The following is a 24,507-nucleotide window of genomic DNA, read 5'->3' on the forward strand; positions in this document are numbered from 1 at the left end:
ACTGTTCAGCAGTCTTATAGCTTGGGGGTAGAAGCTGTTCAGTACCTTTTGGTCCCAGACTTGGCGCTCCGGTATAGTATACGTACAGTATTGTTTTGAACTGTATATCGTGGGGAGGGGCATAGCTTTTGAACTGAATGTTTATTTTCAAGACGCTCAATTGTGTTATCTGATCTCAGGGAGGAGTAGGCCTAGATATTTTTTAAATATGGAAATGCATGCTCTTGCAGTTTCACAAAAGTTAAAATTTCTATAGCATCACATGTTTTAATCTGTACAGTATTTGTGGTAAATGTTATGCATCAGACTCCCCCCTAGAAATTGTTCTAACAACCTAAAGTTGCCATCTCAGCAACTCCTTCAGACCCATATAAATCTACTTTCACCAGTCCATGTCAATCCAAAGAAAGGGGAGGTGGTGGAAATGGCACTAGAGAAACCTCAAGAATATAAAAAAACAACTGAAGGGAAATGTCCTTTGAACTGAACAATGCCATATTTTCCACACCCTCAACTGGGCCCTAGCTTTGCGAGATCAGAGTGGCTGTAGGATCTTATCACTGCCACAGACAAAAAAAGCTTGTTATTTTATGGCTCCAGTCAGCTAGGGCCTTAGTTACCACCAGTCATAGCCTGTGAATAATTAAACTGCCGTCTAGTTTTTATACCGAAGCAAGGCCTAGTCTGGTCCGCGAGTGTAGGAGGGGTGATGGAGCTATTGAGAGTATGTGCTTTCCTACCCACTATCTACGAAATAGCAGTAAGTTGATGGTGATTGAGATGGAACTTATACTGCATGAAATGACATCACCATCTATACAAGTCTGTCCTCCCACCTGCAGGTTCAAAGAATGTGACCTGAGAAAACGTCATAGTTAAAGCTCCTGAGTGGCGCAACGGTCTAAGGCACTGCTTCTCAGTGCTAGAAGCTTCACTATAGACAACCTGGTTAGATTCCAGGCTGTATCACAACCGGACGTGATTGGGAGTCCCATAGGGTGAAGCACAATTGGACCAGCGTTGTCTGGGTTTGTCCGGTGTAGGCAGTCATTGTAAATAAGAATTTGTTCTTAACTGACTTGCCTAGTTAAATAAAGGTTAAATAAAAAAATGTTAAGTGTACCTGTATTTGCCTTTGTAGAGATACTCTACAAAGCTGTCTGAATGTTGTGCTCTACCAAGCACAATGGAACCACTGTCCAGGGGGATTCCTGACATCAATGGTGATTATGATTTAGTTTGTTTCTTTGCACACAGAATACCATGAATAACTCATTTGTATGTTCTGTTGCCTCAGTCTTTGGATTTCTGTCAAAATGAAATCATAGAAAAGCTCATTTGTGTGCACAATTCCACCACCTTCAAAATCGGTCAGTGCTATCAGGGATCATTGGGACGTACCTACCCTAAATCCTAAACATGTAACATTTCAACTTCAATCGGGTAGGGAAGTTCCAAGGATCCTGGATAGCACAGACCCTTCAAAATCACAGTCTGGTAGGTAGTAAGGTCAGAGTTCAAATACTCTTTCAAGATCTTGTTTACCTAATGGCATCATCACCATTGTCATTTACCAATGCATTGACTGACCAGGCCATGAATTCAAAACCTCCATTGAGTGATGCTCTGAGTGGAATCCCATAAATCAGGTTACTTGTTTCTTTGTGTTCAACATTAAACTCGTATCATGCTGCTATCTGCTTTGGGGAGCTGATGAACTTTACATCAAAAGAAAGTGAGTATGGTGATTGAGTTAACAGGGTCCCATTGTTAAAATTGCAAATGTATAATGTGTCAGAGGCTGTCAGACATCACGTGTGCTGTCCCCCCAGTTTCGGCTATCAATCAGGCTACCCTGCAACTCTGATTACTGTAATAAGCCTACTTTAATTGTAAATTGTATTTATGAGGAGGGAAATTTGTCTTCCTTCTTTCAATGCAAACCCCTACAAAATGTTTACCTTATAAGTAGGCCGCCTATAGGACCAAAACCTGTGTGAGTAACTGAAAGCAAACAGTTCATGAATTTCAGATGGAGATAGGTAAGTATATAAGACATGTATAGACAGTGGACAGGCCATTAATGTCCTAGCGATGACAGTTTTTGGACATTACGGGCACAGATGTAGTAGGCCTATCTTGCAAGGTTGCTTTGTAAGATGTCTGGGGTTTGTCCTCAGACAATTTAATGCATTACAAATCATGCATATACGAAACAGTGAATCAAAATACTTAATTTGTCATATTTTGCATTGTCCCTGTATTTGCTTCATGATGGCCCTGCCATTACGCCATAGGAAATGTGAAACTACATGTCCCAACATGCCCGTGTGGCAAAGCAGGTCCTCCCCTTCTTTTGAGTGGCAAGTTGTTTGTTTCACTGTTACCAGCTGCTGGACTATTCCAATCCCTGTCGGAGAGAATACACGGGGACCGACAGTCCTTCTCTTCCTCCCCGTTTACCTCATTGTGTTTCTTTTATTACACCCTGCTTCTATTTTACCTCTCTTTCACTCTTTTCCTAAGTGGATAACTTGTCCTTCTCACTCCCTTGCTTTCTGCTACGTTTCACGGTTTTTATAAGCTATATAGGTGTATTTATTTGTTTTTTATTAGAAACGATATACATTTATATCTTAGATGTTCCTCAAATGAGAAGACGCAAATGATGGAGTTGCATATTTTAGAACACAGCTTGAAAGTAGCGAGTATAGCAAAAGAGGGCATTCAGATTTGCACTCACGGATTAATCAAACTCGCCTTCTTGCCCTCTAAAACAAGGTAAGTAGCTTTATATATATTTAAAAAATGTTATATCCGATACAATAAAGGAAAATTAATCATTCTAAATATCTTATTGGGCAGTAACGTTATTGCAAACTAATTGCGCGACTAGATACAATGTTGCCGATCGTTGTGGCAAAACTGTCCAATTGTAATTGTCTTCAGCAGTTATGTTTTAGCTTTCAATGAAAATGCATGCTCTGTTTTTGCATGAGTCAATGAGTGCTGACAGTATTCTTTAAATTCAGTATGTTGTTTTGCATTGTCATTTTTTTCAGCTTTTGTGCTTTTGTAGTCCGGTCGACGTGAAGGGGTGTGTAGGCTACGTGCTTATGCTGCGTTTACGTCCTGTCGGAAACTCGGAAATCTACTTGCTTACTTGTAGAAAGATGATACCAGAGATACTGGATATAATGAGGCTTGTGACTCCACCCTAACAATGGGATTCGTTTTCCACAGACCGGAACTTCGACCTGTCAAGCTCCCGCCTATTCCTTTCTTTGGTTTGGTGGATACATCTTATTTTAATAAAAAAATATATAATTGAAGAGGGGTGTTGACATCAACCGCCTGTATTCAATGGAGAGTGAGAAGCTATGCTAGCCTCATGAATATGCATAGACCATCTCGAATTTCAACAAGGACTACTCCAATATAGTTTTTTCTCAGTTGTCAAGTGCATCTCACTTATTTTATTTAACCCTTATTTTACCAGGTAAATTGACTGAGAACACATTCTCATTTACAGCAACGACCTGGGGAATAGTTACAGGGGGATGAATGAGCCTATTGGAAGCAGTACACTCGTAACAACCTAGGCATTACGCCAGCAGCATACCACCCTGCATACCACTGCTGGCTTGCTTCTGAAGCTAAGCAGGGTTGGTCCTGGTCAGTCCCTGGATGGGAGACCAGGTGCTGCTGGAAGTGGTGTTGGAGGGCCAGTAGGAGGCACTCTTTCCTCTGGTCTAAACAAAGATCCCAATGCCCCAGGGCAGTGATTGGGGACACTGCTCTGTGTAGGGTGCCGTCTTTCGGATGGGACGTTAAACGGGTGTCCTGACTCTCTGAGGTCATTAAAGATCCCATGGCACTTATCGTAAGAGTAGGGGTGTTAACCCCGGTGTCCTGGCTAAATTCCCAATCTGGCCCTCAACCATCACGGTCACCTAATAATCCCCAATTGGCTCATTCATCCCCCTCCTCTCCCCTGTAACTATTCCCCAGGTCGTTGCTGCAAATAAGAACGTGTTCTCAGTCAACTTACCTGGTAAAATAACGGTATAAAAAAATAAAATTACAACATTTCTATTAGATCAAATAAGCCTCACGTATCAAAATGGCAATTCATTTTAATCGTGACTAAATTCAACACTTTCTCCACCCCATACAAAAACTCAGTTGCTTAATAATTAATGATCTGCTTAATGTGTACAGATTATGGGGGCGGAGTTAACCCTCCTGCTTCACCTCTTCTGCCTTGTTCATGAGCTAGTCAAAACGAATAAACTCAAATTTCTGGTTGTAGTTATACTGCTGCGTTCAACCAGTTAACAAGTCGTACATTTTCTAGTTCCGACAAGCACTTGAACGCGGCATTCCTCCCTGATACCGGAGTTTCCCACTTGGGAAGAAAAATCGACCAATAAAGCTCTACGCAAATAACTTATTTTCATTTTTTCACGGAGGTCCCGAGTTTCCCACATAACGTGAACGCGGCATTGCAGCTCTGCGGTGTTGTTTTTTCGTTGTGTGTAGGTGTAAAATTAAATGGGGTGAGGTGGTTGCTTTAAATCAAACTTGAACCGGCGGCGTGAGACATTTATGTTATTCGCGATGATGCCGAATATATAATTTGCAATGTTGCAATCATGATTTGGTTAGCTAGCCATTCTATCTGTTCCTGGAGATGTGAACGCTGGCCCGGTGGTTGTGTTTCTGACTGCAGCCTTTCTCGGTTTTAAATCAATTGAATAGGTTATAAATTAGGAGACAACAATAACGCTGTACATTTTTTCCTCCTATTAATTTCACCTGGCATGATGAGGATAGGGCAGGTTATCTGTAGATTATCTTCTGTAAACCTATTGCAAAAGTTATACTTACATGATGGAATGCCACTGTAATCAATAGGCTACTCTAACCTAAACTTCGTTAGTGCTATTTTCCTCAAGTGATTATTTCCTCAAGACCTATTCTTATCACTGCAATTTTGGCTGCATCTGTGAGAAATGGGCCTACAGGCCAATAATATAACCGTTTTACATTCCAACAAAGATCTTGGGATCCTTGCTTTTAACAACTGTACCAGGACAAAAGTTGAAGGCATTTATATTTTAGTGACACATTAATGACACATAGGTTAGCGAATGGCCTTTTCAACCCCATGTTTACCAAGCTCTCCTTAAGGCAAATTCTCCTCCACCTTTCAGTGACCTTTTTACATGTGCTGTGGTGACCCCTGAAAAATACTTGAAAAGGAGGCAGAGGTCCACAGAATGCAGTACAAATGTTGCATCGCACAGTAAAACATGCATTTAGGTTCACATTTTGCAGTGGTATGGTCGTACGTAAATTTATATAGAAACCATGTCCCACAACCTTTGTTGTGTAGATACAGCTGTGTCTCAATCTCAAATGAATAGAAAATATGAGTACCGTGTAATTTCCTGGTTTTAGTCAGTGCTTATCTTTTCCATTCATTTGGTGTGGAGGCATATAGCTGGATGTACACAATCGATGTCGTGGGACGTGGTTTCAACTTGACTACTTTAGAGGTATTATAACGTCTGACAAACTATGATTTGAAAGTGTAATGACCCTTAAGGCAGTGTTTAAAAATGCAGATAAATATACTGATAACCCATACTCTCTCCACTAAGTAAAACAGCAGTTATAGTATAGAAACTAAAGGACAGACAAACTTTTAAAATAACTTATTTCCTGATGCACAGACAGAACTGAATTAAAATAGATGCATCTGTCATTAAACAGCCTGTGGTTTCCCCTCATATCTTGGAAGTGTTTCATTGCTTCCATTGTTGGCAGACAGAGCTGGATGCACCAAGTTGGTCTGTTTTCAGAACATTGTTTGGCCTCAAGCGGGATGAGGAAAACTTTGATCGGCTTCATCTGAGATTTGGGCCTTGTTGCAGCTGTCATTTCATAGCACTTCTATCATTTGGGAGTCACTCATATATTTGCCTATTGAGATTTTATATTTGCTGTCCCTCCCGTCACATACAGTACTGATTGTGTCCAATTTCGAGTTAAGTAATGGAAGGTTGTTAATTGCTCATGGGTTTTCTAACAGCCTGAATCAAACTCATTTAGAAGCTCCCTGTGAAGTGCCTTACATTCATGTAGAATGTAAGTCGTGCTGACTAAATGTGGAGCCAAACAAACACAAGGCTCTGGCTTGGAAGCTGCTTGCCACCTAGAATGTTGTTGATGACCTTCTCCCTAAATGTGCTGTCTCACTGTTGACAATCCTGCCTTATATATACAGTGCCATGAAAAAGTATTTAATTTTCTCTACTTTTGCATGTTTTTGATACTGAATGTTATCAGATCTTCAACCAAAACCTAATATTATATAAAGGGGACCTGATTAAACAAATAACACAAAATGACATACTTATTTCATTTGTTTAATAAACAAAGTTGCAACACCCAGTGCTCCTGTGTGAAAAAGTAATTGCTCCCTTACACTCAATAACTGGTTGTGCCACCTTTAGCTGCAATGACTCCAACCAAACACTTGTTGTAGTTGTTGATCAGTCTCTCACATCGCTGTGGAGTAATTTTGGCCCACTCTTCCATGCAGAACTGCCAGGCATAATGGAACCCATGTCATCCAAAAAGTTGATACTTTTGACTCCTCTGTCCATAGAACATTCATCCAAGAGTTTTGATGATCATTCAGGTGCTGTTTGGCAAACTTGAGTCAACGTTTTGGACGACATGGGTCCCGTTATGCCTGGCAAAAACCAAACACTGCACTTCACAGTGAAACCTCATACCAACGGTCAAGCGTGGTGGTAGTGTGATGGTTTGGGGATGCTTTACAGCCTCAGGACCTGGATGACTTGCCTTAATAGAAGGAACCATGAATGCTACTCTGCATCAGACAATTCTACAGGAGAATGTCAGGCCATCCGTCTGTGAGCTGAAGCTGAAGCACAGCTGGGTTATGCCTCAAGACAATGATCCAAAACACACAATCGAGTCAACATGAAAATGTCTAAAAAGCCACACATTTTTACTTTTGGAATGGTCCAGACCTAATCCCAATTGAGATGTTGTGGCAGGACTTGAAACAAGCAGTTCATGCTTTAAAACTCACAAATCTTGCTGAGTTAAAGCAGTTCGGCATGCAAGAGTGTGACAAAATTCCTCCACAGTGATGTGAGAGACTGATCAACAACTACAGGAAGCATTTTGTAGCAGTCATTGCAGCTAAAGGTGGCACAACCAGTTATTGTGTGTATCATGCTGTCGAGACCGGGCATGCTCGTGCGCCATCGCGCATATGTTGATTTTGTACATCCACACCAGATGCAATCCAGATACGCAGGTTGAAATATCAAAACGAACTCTGAACCAACTATGTTCATTTGGGGACAGGTCAAAGCACATGAAACATTCATTAACATTTAGCTAGCTAGCTTGCTGTTGCTAGCTGATTTGCCCAGGGATATAAACATTGGGTTGTTATTTTACCTGAAATGCACAAGATCCTTTTTTTCTGGATCTTTGTAGAATTTTGACCCATTTTGAGTCACACACAATCGTGTGTTCTCTACTCCAACAAGGGGAAACTAATTGTTTCTAGTAATCTCTCCTGCTTCAGTAGTAGTGGACTTTATATGTCAGTTGGCAACCAACTTTAAGGTGCATTACCACCACTGACTGGAGTCTGGACATCAGTTCATTTTTCAATCACCCAAGCGGGTATATGCTCCTAAAAACCAATGAGGAGATGGGAGAGGCGGGACTTGCAGTGCATCACGCATCAAAAATAGAACCAAGTTCTATTTTAGCGCCTGGCTACGCAGACCTGTGAGCAGTTTAGATTAAATGATTGGATAACATGTATGTGTACATTTATTTTGCAACGCTCGCATACACAACGCAAGCGATGTGGTCAGCATGTAAGGGGGCAATTACTTTTTCACACAGGGGAATTGGATGTTGCATAACTTTGTTAATTAAATAAATAAAATATGTATACTTTTTAGTTTTTGGTTGAAGATCTGAAAAACATTCAGTATACAAAAATATGCAAAAATAGAGAATCAGAACGGAGGCAAATACTTTTTCACCACACTGTACAAAAGAGATTAGATGATATTTAGCAAAAATAATTTGATATGAAAATCCAGTAACTGAATCTCAGAAGGTATGTTGTTGGTCTATGGCAAAACATATCCTGATGTCTCTAAAAGAGAAATGGTAAAGTTTGTAGTACTTATTCATTCCAGCAGGAAGCCTTGGGGAAATTACGGAATTGCACTGACTTCGATTTTTCACTTTTTAAAATATGCTAAACAAAAACCATTGATTTCAAAGTTTAATAAACCAACAACTCTATGCATAATGAATACATTGAACAATTTACAGTAAAAAAATTAAAAATTAAACGAACATTTACTGGATAAACTGTGCAGATGCCAAAGTTTGGTAACAGAATTGCAGTAAAAAATCTCCCTCAGTTTTATTTTGTTACCGAGCTTTGTATCTGCACAGTTCTTCCAGTAAATGTGTTTTGGTAAAATGTTCAGTATAAATTGTTAAAATTATTCCTTGTGCATAGAGATGTATGACTCGTTAACTTTTTAGGGATAGGGGGCAGCATTTTCACTTTTGGATGAATTGGTGCCCATAGTGAACTGCCTCCTACTCTGTCCCAGATACTAATATATGCATATTATTATTACTATTGGATAGAAAACACTCTGAAGTTTCTAAAACTGTTTGAATTATGTCTGTGAGTATAACAGAACTCATATGGCAGGCAAACTTCCAAACAGGAAGTGGAAATTCTAGAGCTGGTTGATGCTAAACTCATCGTCTATTCACATCCCAGTAAAATATGGATCTGTTCGCACTTCCTACGCCTTCCACTAGATGTCAAAAGTCAGTAGAACGTGGAATGAAGCCTCTAGTGTGATGTGGGGCCGGATGGCAGCTATTTGAGTCAGTGGTCTGGCAGAATGCTAGTTCCTGGTTACGCGCATTACTCATGATATCGCCATGCGTTCCATTACTCTGTAGACAAAAACGTATGCTCCGGTTGGAATGTTATTGGATATATATGATAACAACATCCTGAAGATTGATTCTCTACTTAATTTGACCAGTTTATTCGACCTGGAATATAACTTTTTGAAGTTTTCGTTCAAATTCGCCTGGACCGGCGCCAGCGTTTGGACATGTTAACTAAACGTGCTAGCAAAAGTAGCTAATTGGACACTAGTAATGGACATTATCGAACAAAACAACGATTTATTGTGGAACTAGGATTCCTGGCACTGCATTTTGATGAAAGATCATCAAAGGTAAGGGAATATTTATTATGTAATTTCGTATTTCTGTTGACTCCAACATGGCGGAGAAATGTTGTGTATTTCTGAGCGCCGTCTCAGATTATTGCATGGTATGCTTTTTCCGTAAAGTTTTTAAAAAATCTGACACAGCGGTTGCATTAAGAACAAGTGTATCTTTAATCAAAGTTTATGATGAGTATTTCTGTTATTTGACGTGGCTCTCTGTAATTACTCCGGATATTTTGGAGGCATTTCTGAACATGGCGCCAATGTAAACCGAGATTTGTGGATATAAATATGAGTGTCATCTGATGAAGATTATCAAAGGTTAGGGATTCATTTTATCTCTTTCTGCTTTTGTGACTATCTTTGGCTGGGGAAAATGGCTGTGTGTTTTTTGGATTTGGTAGTGATCTAACAAATATATGTTGTATTTTCGCTGTAAAACATTAAAAAAATCGGACACGATGGGTAGATTAACAAGATGTTTATCTTTCATTTGCTGTATTGGACTTGTTAATGTGTGAAAGTAAAATATTTCAAAAAAATATTTTTGAATTTCCCGCGCTGCCTTTTCAGCGGATTGTTGGGGGGGGTTCCGCTAGCGGAACGTGTGTCCTAGAAAGGTTAAACTTTTAAATCAATGGTTTTTGTTAGGCACACATTTTTAAGTGGAAAATCTGAGTCTCAGTGCAAGTCCATTATCGTGGAATTTCCTTAATTAAGGTAGGTTGTTTCTGAGGAAGCTTGCACTGTGAGAGCATTTGCTTGGAAAACAAATCTAGGTAAAGAAAGACATTTGAATGGAAACATCCTTTTTGCTATTCATATTTGAACATGAAATCAGCTGGTGGTGTGTTACCCCTATCTAACCAATTCTTCATGAGCAATGCGTGAAACTCGAAGTACAAAAATATTTTCAAGAGGACACGGCCATGTTGAATTATCCCTCGGAGTCATCTAACGTTTCAAGTCAAAAGCAGAGATCAAGTTACAAATGTTTGTTCTGATGGCAGTTTCCAGGTACATGCACCAAGAGCAATGAGGTAGACAAACTTCAAAACGGGTACTCTCTAAAGTCTACCGTTAGCTCAGCATCCTTTCATCATCTCAAAACCTTCAATTGAAAACACAAATCCCATAGTGGTAAAGCGCCAAGTCAATACTGAAGGTGAATCTAATCTGAAGTCTCCTTTAATGGCAGTGAGGCACCCTTTCTCAATGCATATGTATTAGTAATGCTCTCCACCATGCCAACCCAAGGACACTCGAGATGATATGACACAACAACAGGAGAGGTTTGGGAGTGGGACAAGTAGGCCAGTCGAGTATTTAGGAGATGACGCACGCCATCATCGTCAAATAAATGACTCATGGCATCAGACTCGCTGCTTTCCACAATCAACAAGTATCATGGTACCCCTTGATTGAAAGAGAGGTTTGGGTGGATCGGACAAACATTGCTCTTCTCTCCCAGAATCGTGAGCTGGTTCAGGTTTTATGATCGGCATAATAGTCTGCAGCAGGTGCTGGCAGTCTCAACTCAAGATCCATGTATTTTATTTGGGCATGTTTGCATAGGGGAATTTATATCAAAGAAACCATAAGCACAAAAAACTGAAAGCCCCTTACACTTCAGTGTGATGCAAAATGCATAGCGCATAAAATTCTGTTACCGGGTGTAAATCCACCACTTACTGTAGTTTAACAACCAAAATAGATGTTTTTTCAAACTCAAGGTGTGATGTCATAGCTGACACCCCATTCTTTCTGCAGACATCACTGAATCTTAATTCAGAGCAGATATTTAAACGTTTTGGGAAAATGTGGTCGCATAAAAACCTGAGGGAGATTTTACCATAATTCCATTACCAAAGTTTGCATCTGCACAGTTATTCAACTAAATTAGTTTTTGTGTTTTTCAGTGGAAATCTGTTAAAAATAGTCCTTGTGCATAGAGTTGATCAACTTTGAAATCAATGGTTTTTGTTTGGCATACATTTAAAGAGAACAAACTGAGTCGAACCGTAATTGTGTTACCGTGGAATTGCCGCTAGATGGATGCATGGAGCGAAAATATTCAAAAACATCTCTGGTTTTGCAATTCCTGTGGCAACGAGGTTTGCACAACTGTATGGAGCTCCTATCACCCATTACTGATGGATGAAATGAAAGAGATAGCTGGGCTTACTTCGATCTGAGCAAAACCTGGTGTATTTCTATGTTGTCTCGATGAGTGTATGGATGTGTTGCTTGCTTTCCACGAAAGGAACTTCATGGGCCATGTGGGGTCAAACAGATTTTTGGATGCTGATGACTGAGGCTTTCCTGAAGTTTAGTTTCTAATTGTTAACCTCCCTTTTTTTCAGTTGTGACTGAATGGTTCATATACACATAGGCATATTATGTAACATAAAACAAGTTACTCATGAAACCACACAATACTTAAGGCTAACGATATCCTTTTGCTCATTTGCATTGTCCAATGAGGTACTTTCTGGGTATTTAGGGGACCCCTTTTTGCTTATTGCCTGCAAGCAGCTTTCAATAACTCCTTTCCATTTAAATAACTGAACTGAGAGAATTAATATTTTCTGTTGAAACTAACTGGTTATTTACAAGTAGCATAATGAACCATGTTATTCAATGTGAAACCTCCTTTATCATTTCCAGATGCAAGTTTTTCAGTTTGACGGAAACTCCGGAGGATTATACCATTATCGTCGATGAGGAAGGCTTCAAAGGTGGGTTTTGTGGTCGCTACCTCTGGATCTTTACCAGGATGGTAAATCAGGAAAACATGTGTAGCCCTATGATTTTCGGGCAGTGCTATCCAGAATCCTTGGGACATCCCTACCCTAACCGTTACCCATTGTACATTTTAACATCCCAGGGATCCCAGACAGTAAGGACCTATGCTTTCTTTAATTCCTCATATCTTGACTCGATGCCAATGTTTGACTACATATTGCTACATCAGTTCTGCTCGCTGTTCCATTATGGGTTTTAAAATTCTTAATTGAACCTTTATTTAACTTGGCAAGTCAGTTAAGAATAGATTCTTATATACAATGACGGCCTGGGAACAGTGTTCAAGGGCAGAACGACAGATTTTTACCTTCTCAGCTCGGGGATTTGATCTAGCATTCTTTCGGTTACTGGCCCAACGCTCTAACCACTAGGCTACCTGCCGCCCCAGTTAACAGAGGCCAAGCTGTCACTGGCTTGGTTTTGTGGTTGAGTGATGAATCCATGTCATTATAGACTGGTTTCCAGAGTGACCCTCGTTGGTCACTATGGATACTAGAAGCTCTGTGTTGTGAAACAGGTGCAGGTATTCTACTGTAGGTAGATTGTCTGGAAGTTTATATTGTGCTCATCTGTTGTAATCATGTACTTTCCTTTGCTGCGTTGAGGCTTCAAGTACTTGTTTTGTTTTCGTGCCAGTGCATGAAAATGGCCGCACACACATTTAGCTCTATATTGAGACTGTTAAAACAAGTCTGAGATTGTTGGCATAGCTTTCGCTATTAATCTATGCTCAGTGGTAAATGTTTTACCCTGAGTGATTTATAAGCTAATTTACTAACCACAATGAAGACCCTCTTGAAGGTGACTTGTTTAACTAAGTTATTATAATTTTTTATGATGAAATAAGCATGGTCAGTCTAGTGATATTTCATTGTTCTCAGCAGTGGTCAGACCTTTTTCCAAGTCAGACCCCTTTCATATTAATGGCACCCAATGCCATTAATGAGACAATGCCTCATCCAGCTCATCAGCGGAGGAGAATGTCAAACAATCATCCGTAAAATAAGAGACATTGAGAGTCCGGCGATGCCGTTAGCGTCTCATTTATCGCTAAGGGGACCGCTGACAGACAGACACATCCATCTGGGGCCACACTAATGCGTCATTTTCTTGTTCCCTTTCAGAACTGCCCGAGTCGGAGCACCTTAGTGTCGCCGAGGCCACGTGGTTGGCTCTCAACGTGGTGTCGGGGGGCGGGAGCGCCACCAACTCTCAACCAATCGGAGTCACCAAAATAGCCAAGTCTGTCATTGCCCCCCTGGCAGACCACAACATTTCTGTGTTTATGCTGTCTACCTATCAGACTGACTTTATCTTGGTGAGTGCTGTTCCACTACAGACTTCTCTTAAGCGTAATTTATAACCTATCTAGTACGCAACTCAAGAACTACTAATATCTGGTCAAAATGGTGATCTATTGTAGATGTGGGCAGCCCCTCAATTACAATCTTGACGCAAGTACCCAGGATTGCCGTTTGCGTTCTTGCATTGCGTACATACTGTATAAATGAGGTTTTAGAAGTGTTGTTGTCTTCCCAAGGAACACATGCAAGATATCAGCCAGCCAATTGGCCATTGTTATGAGCACCTTGTAGCGGCGCCCTTCTCCCTTCACGTGTTATTGATACTCACATTTAGTTTGAGGACCTATTTGTCAGCTTAGCTGCTTATTCCTGTAAGTATTATTGAACATGGTCATTTGCCTTACCTGTTATGTTACCAGTGGTATGAAGGTAACCTATTCTTAAATATACCGGTAGATAATCGAAAATAGCTTACGGAACAGGCAATTTTAATCAAGTATGCTCTCACTTGTACTTTGTTGCCTGTGAGTGTTTTTCCATTTTGCTCAACATGAAAAGACAACAGCAGTGGATCTACAGTACCGCCCTGGGCGGCACTTTTGCTTTGAGAAGAATCTTTTCATTTTGTCGAAGTTGCTTAATCACACCAGTCCTTCCTCATGCCAGGCCTTTTTGGCTATAGGGAGTATTTGTATTACCCTGCACCTAAAAGGGAGTGGGGGTGGGGGGGACACACACACAAGGTCTGCTGAATAACCGGTGCCTGTGTATGGAAATAATTGTTAACAAAAATGGAGATGTTGATAATCTGGCAATAGTTATGTAAAGAGGATCAGCCTCAGCTCAGTCTCTTGCTGGAATTCCCGGTAACAGTCATGGCCACTGTTTTCCCTCCACGCCAGCTGCTCCCAACCACGGCCTAATCACTGTCTGTAAAGAAATGGAGGAAACAACTTGCGTCTCTCTCATCTGTCTCTCTCTTTCTCTGCCTAATGTCTGTCCATTTGTCTGTCTCAATCATGTCCCTCTCTCGCTTTGCCTCAATCTCTCTGTCTGTTTGTCTTGTCTCACTCACTCTTTCTCTCCGTTTCTATCCTGCATGCTAACGTTCCCTCCCACTGTGTCTGATTATATTTGAGGGTCTGAGCCAGGCTGAAGGCCTCTTTTAAAAATTAAAACAATTCTGGTGTTGTATTATGATTATTTGCGTTACATAAACGGTGGGACCCGACCCAAATGAAGAAAGCAGTCATTTAGAGGGAGGGAGCCTTAAGTAACCTGACTTTGTCTGACTCAACCAGCCTAGAGGAGTTAGAGGCCAGCTTCTCACAGGAGGCTTCGCATTTTGTTTACATCCTCAATGCAACTCAAATAAGGGTTTAGTCAGGAGGAGATGGATGAGTTTCTGTCAGGATCCGGCAGAACAGCCCCCGTGGGGATGGAATCAGTCCGTCATGTCCAAATGTACAGTTCTTCAGGGAAGGAGGCAAAGACTTCAGTCGGGGAGAGCACAATTTTTGGGGAAATGGACACACAGTAGCTTTGCATTAGGCCCATATAATGGAGACCTCTTTGGGGCATTTCATTTCACGTTGAAATTGTATTTTAAAGCAGACGACCGTCTCCAGCTTTTTAGCATTTCATTCCTTTGGGAGGTTGATTTCCCAAGCCTTTTGCTAGTCAGATATACCTGCTTGGAATGCTTGATTAACATTTGCTGTAGCCACAGGCCCCTCTCTTTAGTTACCCTTGAAGTGTTCCGATAAGCAAAATGGAGAAGCTCTGAGTTCTTTTGAAATTTCACTGAATAGTTTTCTATTGGGACTCCATAGTTTATTTCCCCTGATAAGTGCAGTTTCAAATTGTGTTTGAAGTGCAAATATGAGTTACTTTCTGACGTAATTGAATCAGCCAGTTGGAAAGACTGTCCTCACCTGCTGTTCAAATGCTATTTCACGTTTCTATGAAACTTTTTGGGTTTTCCCTGTTGTAACAAGTTTGTGTTGTGCTTAGAGGTCGACCGATTATGATTTTTCAATACCGATACCGATTTATTGGAGGACAAAAAAAGCCGATGCCGATTTATTTAAAAAAAAACAATTAAAAAAAATATATATATATACACTGCTCAAAAAAATAAAGGGAACACTTAAACAACACAATGTAACTCCAAGTCAATCACACTTCTGTGACATCAAACTGTCCACTTAGGAAGCAACACTGATTGACAATAAATTTCACATGCTGTTGTGCAAATGGAATAGACAAAAGGTGGAAATTATAGGCAATTAGCAAGACACCCCCAATAAAGGAGTGGTTCTGCAGGTGGTGACCACAGACCACTTCTCAGTTCCTACGCTTCCTGGCTGATGTTTTGGTCACTTTTGAATGCTGGCGGTGCTTTCACTCTAGTGGTAGCATGAGACGGAGTCTACAACCCACACAAGTGGCTCAGGTAGTGCAGCTCATCCAGGATGGCACATCAATGCGAGCTGTGGCAAGAAGGTTTGCTGTGTCTGTCAACGTAGTGTCCAGAGCATGGAGGCGCTACCAGGAGACAGGCCAGTACATCAGGAGACGTGGAGGAGGCCGTAGGAGGGCAACAACCCAGCAGCAGGACCGCTACCTCCGCCTTTGTGCAAGGAGGAGCACTGCCAGAGCCCTGCAAAATGACCTCCAGCAGGCCTCATTTGTAATAATGACAATTGCAACAATACTGAATGAACAATGAACACTTTTATTTTAACTTAATATAATACATAAATACACACACGCACACAGCTCTGAAGTGACAATGATACTGAAGAGTCTGCTTAGGAGACAAATACTCTCAACTGTTTGAATAAAAATAGAGTTTAAGTTACCTGTGATGAATGTTGAAAACAAAAACTTGACGAGGCAGAACGTTCCTAGGCCATCATTGAAAATAAGAATGTGTTCTTAACTGACTTGCCTAGTTAAATAAAGATTAAATAAAGGTGTAGTAAAAAAAATTGGGGGGGCAAATCGGCGCCCAAAAATACCGATTTCCGATTGTTATGAAAACTTGAAATCAGCCCCGATTAATCGGCCATTCCGATTAATCGGTCGACCTCTAGTTGTGCTTTAGTTGAGGCTGAGTTGCTGATGGCGTAGTGGTTGTGTTGTGTTCATCAGGTTCGAGAGCGGGACCTGCCCATGGTCATGCACACCCTGTCTTCTGAGTTCACCCTGCTGAGGGTGATCAATGGAGAGACCGTGGCCGCCAACAGCCTGGGAGTCACCAACGGCTTTGTCAAGCCTAAACTCGGTAGGCCAGGAGTGTCAAACTCATTCCATGGAGGACCTAGTGTCTGCAGGTTTCTGTTTTTTCCATTCAATCAAGCCCTAGACAACCAGGTGAGGGGAGTTCCTTACTAATCAGTGACCTTAATTCATCAATCAAATACAAGGGAGGAGCGAAAACTCGTAGACACTCGGCCCTACGTGGAATGAGTTTGACACTTGTGGTAGGCACACAATACTTTTATTTCCCTTTTCACACTATCATGTGGACACAAACTTTACTGTGCTGGCTCGGTTATTTACTTTTGACATTTTCCTTTCCTGTACAGTTCGAGCCCCTATGGGACATGTGTAACCAGGCCAGCACATCTCGACTCAGTAGTCTGAAAAGGCTATTGGATTTAGATACAGTAACGCACACTCTCAGTTTCAGGTTATGCATTGGGGTTTATGTGATACAAATGGAAATATATTTCATCCCCTGAAAGGGAATATTGCAGAGACTCCCTGATATGAATGAGAATATTGCAGAGACTCCCTGATATGACTGAGAATAATTGCAGAGACTCCCTTAATATGAAATGAGAATATTGCAGAGACTCCCTGATATGAATGAGAATATTGCAGGACTCCCTGATATGAATGAGAATAATGCAGAGACTCCCTGATATGAAGAGAATATTGCAGAGACTCCCTAAGATGAATGAGAATATTGCAGAGACTCCCTGATATGAATGAGAATATTGCAGAGACTCCCTGATATGAATGAGAATATTGCAGAGACTCCCTGATATGAATGAGAATAATGCAGAGACTCCTGATATGAATGAGAATATTGCAGAGACTCCCTGATATGAATGAGAATATTGCAGAGACTCCCTAAGATGAATGAGAATATTGCAGAGACTCCCTGATATGAATGAGAATATTTGCAGAGACTCCCTGATATGAATGAGAATATTGCAGAGACTCCCTGATATGAATGAGAAATTTGCAGAGACTCCCCTGATATGAATGAGAATAATGCAGAGACTCCCTGATATGAATGAGAATATTGCAGAGACTCCCTGATATGAATGAGAATATTGCAGAGACTCCCTGATATTAATGAGAATATTGCAGAGACTCCCTGATATGAATTGGCTGTTTTGTTGCAGCCTGTCAAACCTTGAATTGAACAATCCATCTTTGGTAAGAGTATGTCAATCCAGCACGCGCTGTCAAGGTTCTTCCCCAGAACAGAACCTGAGAACACAGTCTGATAAGGCAGGCAGAACAGCAAGGGCCAGCCCCAGGCATAAGCGACATAAGCGTTGGCTTAGGGCCCTCGGTCACTAAGCCCATGGGCTCATTTTACATTTGTCATTTAGCAGACACTCTTATCCAGAGCGACTTACAGTAGTCAGTGCGTACATTTTTGTTCTGGTCCCCCATGGGAATCTCACGACCCTGGCTTTGCAAGCGCCATGCTCTACCAACTGAGCCACACGGGACCACATTTTGTTGTCGGGATTTGTAAATCTCTTTAGGTGACATATTTGATGGGTAGTATGAATCAACATTTTGTTTTATTAGCATATATGTTCACAACTGCCAGCATCATATTAATAAAAACACATGTTTTCGCTCTCTATCTCAGTGCCCCGTCCCATCATCCACCCTCTGTCCAGCCCCAGTAACATGTTCTGTGTGACCAGCCTGGACCCAGACACACTGCCCTCAGTGGCCACCCTGCTCATGGACGTCATGTTCTACTCAGGCGGGTAAGAACCCACTCCTCAGCACTCCTGTTTTACATAAGGCTGTCACCAGAGGCCATCTGCTGTCTCTTTTTAAGAAACTATCATACACACACACTGCCACAGGAACACTTAGCTGTTCAGTTCAGACCATTTGCTTTAGGAAGTCTAGAACCTGGAAGAGGGTTAGACTTAAGCAAGGGCTGTCATAGGATTGTTATGCTGCTGTTATGATTAGACTTTAAATGTGTAGAAAGGTTTGACTACAGACCACTCGGTGACCAGGTTGGAATGGACAGGACCAAATGTAGTTGAAAGATTGGACATACTTGAATCTCAGTACTTTCTATTCCAGCATGAAGGAGCCCGGGGCGTCTAGCGAGGACTCTGGACACATCCGTTTCTTCTCCTTCTCTCTGATTGAGGGCTACATCTCTCTGGTCATGGACGAGCAGACCACATCACGGTGGGTGCTCTCCTGTGGTCCCGCCATTTAGGGAAAAAAACACATGGTTATGGTGTCTTATCACCATCAGAAAGGCACAACTGCTATGTCAATTTGCTGTTTCGAGTCATTTGTGGATAATTTATTTGCTGGGTTTGCTGCTGGGTTGTTAGGAAACAAACATAGAAGATCATAGAAAGTTTATTTGTAAAGAAGTTCATGTAGAGTTGACAGCCGTTACAGGTGTCACTTGTGTGGTAACCTGAACAGCTGCATTACTAATCACGTGGATGGAACTAAAGGATTACAGTACCACTACATTAGTAGCTATTTTATCATGGGCTTGTCCTACATTGGCGAGGTATCCCTTATATGGGTCAGTTTTGTCTCCAATCTAAGAAGGGGGACAATATGTGAACCAAGATTTTAGTACTTCCGAAGTAATGTATTTTTCACCATAGCATGTAGGACAGGGATGATCAACTAGATAAATAATTTGTAGACTCCAAATTGACCGCAAGAAGCCCAAACAGATATAATATTTGAATAAAACATCATTTCAAACCTTGCTTACATTTATCTACGATCTCATCCATCTCTCAATTATGCGTGGGAATACTTCAACAGATTTTTCCTAAATTAATAACACTTGTAGCTGATTTCCTGGTGTTTTTAGTATTTTATGTCTAACAAAAATTCCATCCACCAGCTGGGGAACCCTGATGTATGGCAACCACTAGCCTACAATCTGAATTTGACCAAATCTCTGAATTTAACACAAAAGACAAAAAGATGTATTTACTGTTTTCTGAAATCTTTGAATATATCTGATGTGAGAGGTACATTAAATAATATCTTTAAATGTTACTTGCTATAGATTGAATGAGTGTGTGCATTAATTTTCTAATTTATTCAAACCAGGTTTCCAAACAATGTCCTCTTCACTAGTGCTTCAGGGGAGCTTTGGAAAATGGTTCGCATTGGAGGACAGCCTTTAGGATTTGGTAAGTAAGACAGTTGTGGTTCTCTCGGTTTGGTTTCCACAGGTCTCCCACGTGTTAGTCAGATCTTTGCAGAGTGCACATCACCAAGAGACACTGTTTGATGCGAGTGTAATTTGGCTAAGATTAGTAAAAACAAACTGTGATGCCAATACAAATATTACTTGTTACTTGGCAATGTGAATACATTAAACGCCCAGATACGTCCTGTGTCTAGAATAATTCTGATATTCATGGATATCTGTGCTTTATTCTCATTGCCTTGTGTCAGACGAGTGTGGTATTGTGGCTCAAATATCGGAACCCCTGGCGACTGCTGACATTCCAGCTTATTACATCAGTACCTTCAAGTTCGACCATGCCCTGGTGAGTGATGGTTTACAACTCTACACCCTCTCTGTATCGCTCTCTCTGTTTGTATGGTAAATTGTAGGGGTCAGTTTAAACTGGAGCTTTTGGAATAAAGACTTAACGACCGCCCTCCTATCTCTCATAGGTCCCAGAAGAAAACATCCAGAGTGTGATTGGAGCTTTGAGGACCAATGAGAGCGCAGGACAGTGAATGGGAGGTGGGAAGAGACCGTGGAACTAGCGAGCCCTGTGCCCTCACACCCACACGTTGATTTATCATGTCAAAGTCATTTTTTTTTAAGTGCCAAGAGCGTATCAGTGGACTGCTGTGGGGGATGGTTCTGGGAACAGGGTAATGTAAAGCTTGGGTGGTGTAGATGGGGTACAGGAGAGGGACGGTATGTGTGTGTGTGTGTGTGTGTGTGTGTAGGGATGCTTTTGTTCAGCGATCAGCAACTTGCCCGTCCTATTCTGAGACGTTGCCAACTACGCAACCCTACCCACCACCTCACACCCTTGACCATCCACTCTTACCCCAAACAACATCCACTTCTTTGGGGACCCAAAGCTAGAGTGACTGCAGTGGGGGGGTTTTCCCCTCTCGCTCTCCTTTTACTTTCTCCTCTCCCTTCCCCTCACACCATTTCACCATGGCAACGCGGCCTACTAAGTTTGGGCCTATCTCTTCGACACCAGCCCGGAATGCTGCGACCCGGCCGTCACCTCCTTTTACTTTGGCACCCACGTGGCCCATGACAGCCTATACTGGTGCTTTAGTATACCACACTTTCCTTCCTAACTTTGCATTGTTTCTCGCAAGCTGCTCTTCCCATAACAACCATACTGTATTAGTTACCAGTCCTCCCAATAACAACCATACTGTATTAGTTACCAGTCCTCCCCATAACAACCATACTGTATTAGTTACCAGTCCTCCCCATAACAACCATACTGTATTAGTTNACCATACTGTATTAGTTACCAGTCCTCCCCATAACAACCATACTGTATTAGTTACCAGTCCTCCCCATAACAACCATACTGTATTAGTTACCAGTTCTTCCCTTATGGAAAGAGAATGTTCTCTACAAACAATTATCAAGATTTCCATTATTCTTATTATTTATTTTTCTCAGTGCCAAGTCGTTTTAAAGACCAATGCCTTGTCTAACGCTCAGTGTGTTTGCACTTGAAGGTGACATTTCTGAGTTGTCGTTGGTAGTGACACGACATAGTGTGGTTTTGTTTTTACAAGTTATTGAATAAGCTTTTAATGTCAAGTCCTGATGAAATTCTCATTATGGAAACTCTTCTTAAAGTAATCCATTTCGGGGCTAGAGTTCTCATTGAAATGCCATTTAGCTGAAGGCTAGTGAATAGATTGCAGGGACTGAGGCAAGATGTATGTCAAGGGTCCTAAACTCTGGTGACCTGGAAAGCAGATCAGATTTGTCAGATGGGAAAATTAAAGATTCTGGTGTTGAGCATAAAATTACATTTTACTGACAATTCACAGAGCCATATGTAGAACATATCATATAAACAACATTCTAGTGGGCTATATATAAGCCAGTTTTCATGTAGTATCGGTCGTTTTGGGAGAAGTAGGTTATCGTTTTGCATCAAGTGCCACACCATGCCTGCCACTAAACCAGCCCTTTACCACAAACTAGTAGAATAAGGATAAGTGGTGGGGGAATGTTGGTTGGGTTGTGGATCATTGAACCAGCCCTGCAACCCTGGTTAGTTTAGGCCTTCAGCTCCCCTCCCTCCTACCTCGCCCCCTGCCCCCCCTCACCCCAGTCTGCACTTTAATACAGGTCCATCCTGCTGTACTGATGTGAAAACAGGGAAGACTATTTTACCCTTGAAGGATTCTCTTGAGAAGGTGAGACTATATTGGTCTTAATGCATTGGTGTTTTTTTTTTGTCCGCACCAAGAAAAAGCTTGCTTCATCAGTTAGCTTTGATTAGCAGAAACCATGTAGCTATTAATCAGTGTTAAAAACATAAAAGGGTGATATAAAAAAATATATAATAATTGCTTTTGTTTTCATGTTCTAGTGTGTTTGGTTTCTCAAGGCCTTTCATCTGTACAGTTTTTTTTTTTTTTTTTGTCTGCATTTCCAACATTGGTCCACCAGACCCATTGCATATTCAAATTTCATCATCTCACCATTATCCTAATTTAGACTTAATATAATGGATTCTGAAAGGAACTTGCAGCGTTCACCAATAATGTGATTTTTATATTCAAACCATTGGTTGATTTACATTGTTTCAGTATGTGATGGGCTGGAATGTAAACTCCTATGCATGTGGTCTTGGGGGACTGCTGTTGGAGCACTTGTATTGCTAGATGCTGTACTACTCTCAATTATTGGCTTTTTAGTCCAGCATTTTTTTTTATTCCTTGGCAGGGATAGGTTTCCCACTTCAATGCACCCAGTTTATAAAGAATCAAAAGTGATAGATTGAAGTGGTCAAACTGTGGGACAAAATCATTCCTATTACTTACAATGTACCTTGCTTTTCAAGAATCAATCATTTTTAAGAATGAAATCAGCCAAGGCAGATGTGAGTCTTAAAAGAACACTATGTGATGGAGACAAATGCAACAGTGGATTTTTACTTTGTCGCCCTATAAACAGACAAGACGGGATTCAAACAAACCACAATGCGCCGACATCGCACTGCACTTGAAATCGGCGACGGCTTTATCTATCCCCTCCATGCTGACGCATTTGTTAGCTTTAGCTTCTAAGATTTGTCTGCCATTTTAAAATGTTCTCGTTAATCATAAGGTGGGAGAAAATATTCGGTAGTCATGATCAACCGCACCCCTCACTACACTTGTCTTTTAAAGACAATTTCCCTTAAATCAAATGCAGTGCGACCACTGCACGTTGCGGTTTGTTTGAATCCTGGCCAAACACTTACATTTTACCTCTTTGTTGAAGGCGTCTTGCAGTGCAATAACATTGTGGTCTGACATTGGTATTACAAATCAAGCTTGTATTCTATACTTGAGAAGTGCAACGAAACATCCATATCACAGTCACACCTTCTATTGTTGGTCGTTTTAACCCAGGTGTCTGCAATAACTTGTTTGACCAAGGTCTCAATTTAATCCATATTGCGTAAAATCCGCATAATAGCGCGATTTGAAATTTAAAGGCAATGTTCCTGCTTTCAAGGTAAATGTTGGCTAATTCAGAAATTACCTTTTTAAAGTTCAACATCTGCGGTACGGATTGAATCTAGCTCCAAGTCACTTAATCCAAGTATTGACACCTCTAGATTGATCGCTGTCCTCACCATTGCTGCAAATAGGAACAGCTGAGAATACATTCTAAAGAAAAGTCACAGAAGAGTGGTCTCTGTATTATTTAACCTGTGCAAACAAACTAGAGAACACACAGGTCCTTCTGACTTGCAGTGGCAGGCCAACTATACAACGCCATTACCTTTTTACTGCTTAAACACATAGGTGGAGGAGGTGTTATTGTTAGAGGGCGCGTTCAGCAGCAGCATCCTATTTTGCGTGCTTTTTGACCTTTTCTATTCGCCGTAGAGGTCAGGCAAGTAGTGCAGCCATTGATGGAACAGGCAATCATGCGGAAAAGGACCTGGAAGGTGGCAGATGATAATGGTGACCCAAGGTTCTGTCTTCGCAAACAGTGGCGGTTTGAGTAACCAGAAATTGAGTAGTTTGTCTCTTTCCCTTTCAAGACGATTTGATACACGTGTAGATACATGGGCTCTGATATGTTTTAGTTTGAAACGATTTAGTGCAATTCGGTTTGATTAGAGAATGAGTACAATAGGATGCAATACCATTTGTTGCATAAACATACATTTTCTATTCTTAAATTAAAATCTGCTGATGTGTTTATATGTACTATGTAGTCATGTTGGTCTACCAGAATGTAGCCTCTGTTTTTGTCAACCACACTTTGGTTTTGCAATGACAATCACCCACTAATTAACTTGTCATTTTTACAGATTAAGTGTTTGAGCTGAAATGTAATATTTGCTTTCAAATTAGCTATGGCATAGCAAATGAATATACAGTACCAGTCAAAAGTTTGGACACACCTACTCATTCCAGGGTTTTTTATTTTTGCTCTTTTCTACATGTAGAATAATACCGAAGACAAACCTATGAAATAACACATGGAATCATGTAGTAACCAAAAAAGTGCTAAACAAATCTAAATATATTTGAGATTTGAGATTCTTCAAAGTAGCCACCCTTTG

The 24,507-nt window shown here is 41.0% G+C and overlaps 1 protein-coding gene across 1 annotated transcript; it reads left to right on the plus strand.

The window, feature by feature from the left end:
- Window positions 1–2,373: 2,373 nt before the first annotated feature.
- castor2 (cytosolic arginine sensor for mTORC1 subunit 2) lies at window positions 2,374–24,148 on the plus strand. Its single transcript, XM_023967928.2, has 9 exons — window positions 2,374–2,781; window positions 12,006–12,076; window positions 13,268–13,461; window positions 16,604–16,736; window positions 18,351–18,474; window positions 18,806–18,916; window positions 19,817–19,899; window positions 20,168–20,262; window positions 20,393–24,148. Exons 1-9 carry the CDS (start codon window positions 2,666–2,668, stop codon window positions 20,456–20,458), a joined length of 993 nt encoding a protein of 330 aa, XP_023823696.1. The 5' UTR covers window positions 2,374–2,665; the 3' UTR covers window positions 20,459–24,148.
- Window positions 24,149–24,507: the final 359 nt, after the last annotated feature.

This window comes from Salvelinus sp. IW2-2015, linkage group LG23, assembly GCF_002910315.2.
Source record: "Salvelinus sp. IW2-2015 linkage group LG23, ASM291031v2, whole genome shotgun sequence".
Lineage (NCBI taxonomy): Eukaryota > Metazoa > Chordata > Actinopteri > Salmoniformes > Salmonidae > Salvelinus > Salvelinus sp. IW2-2015.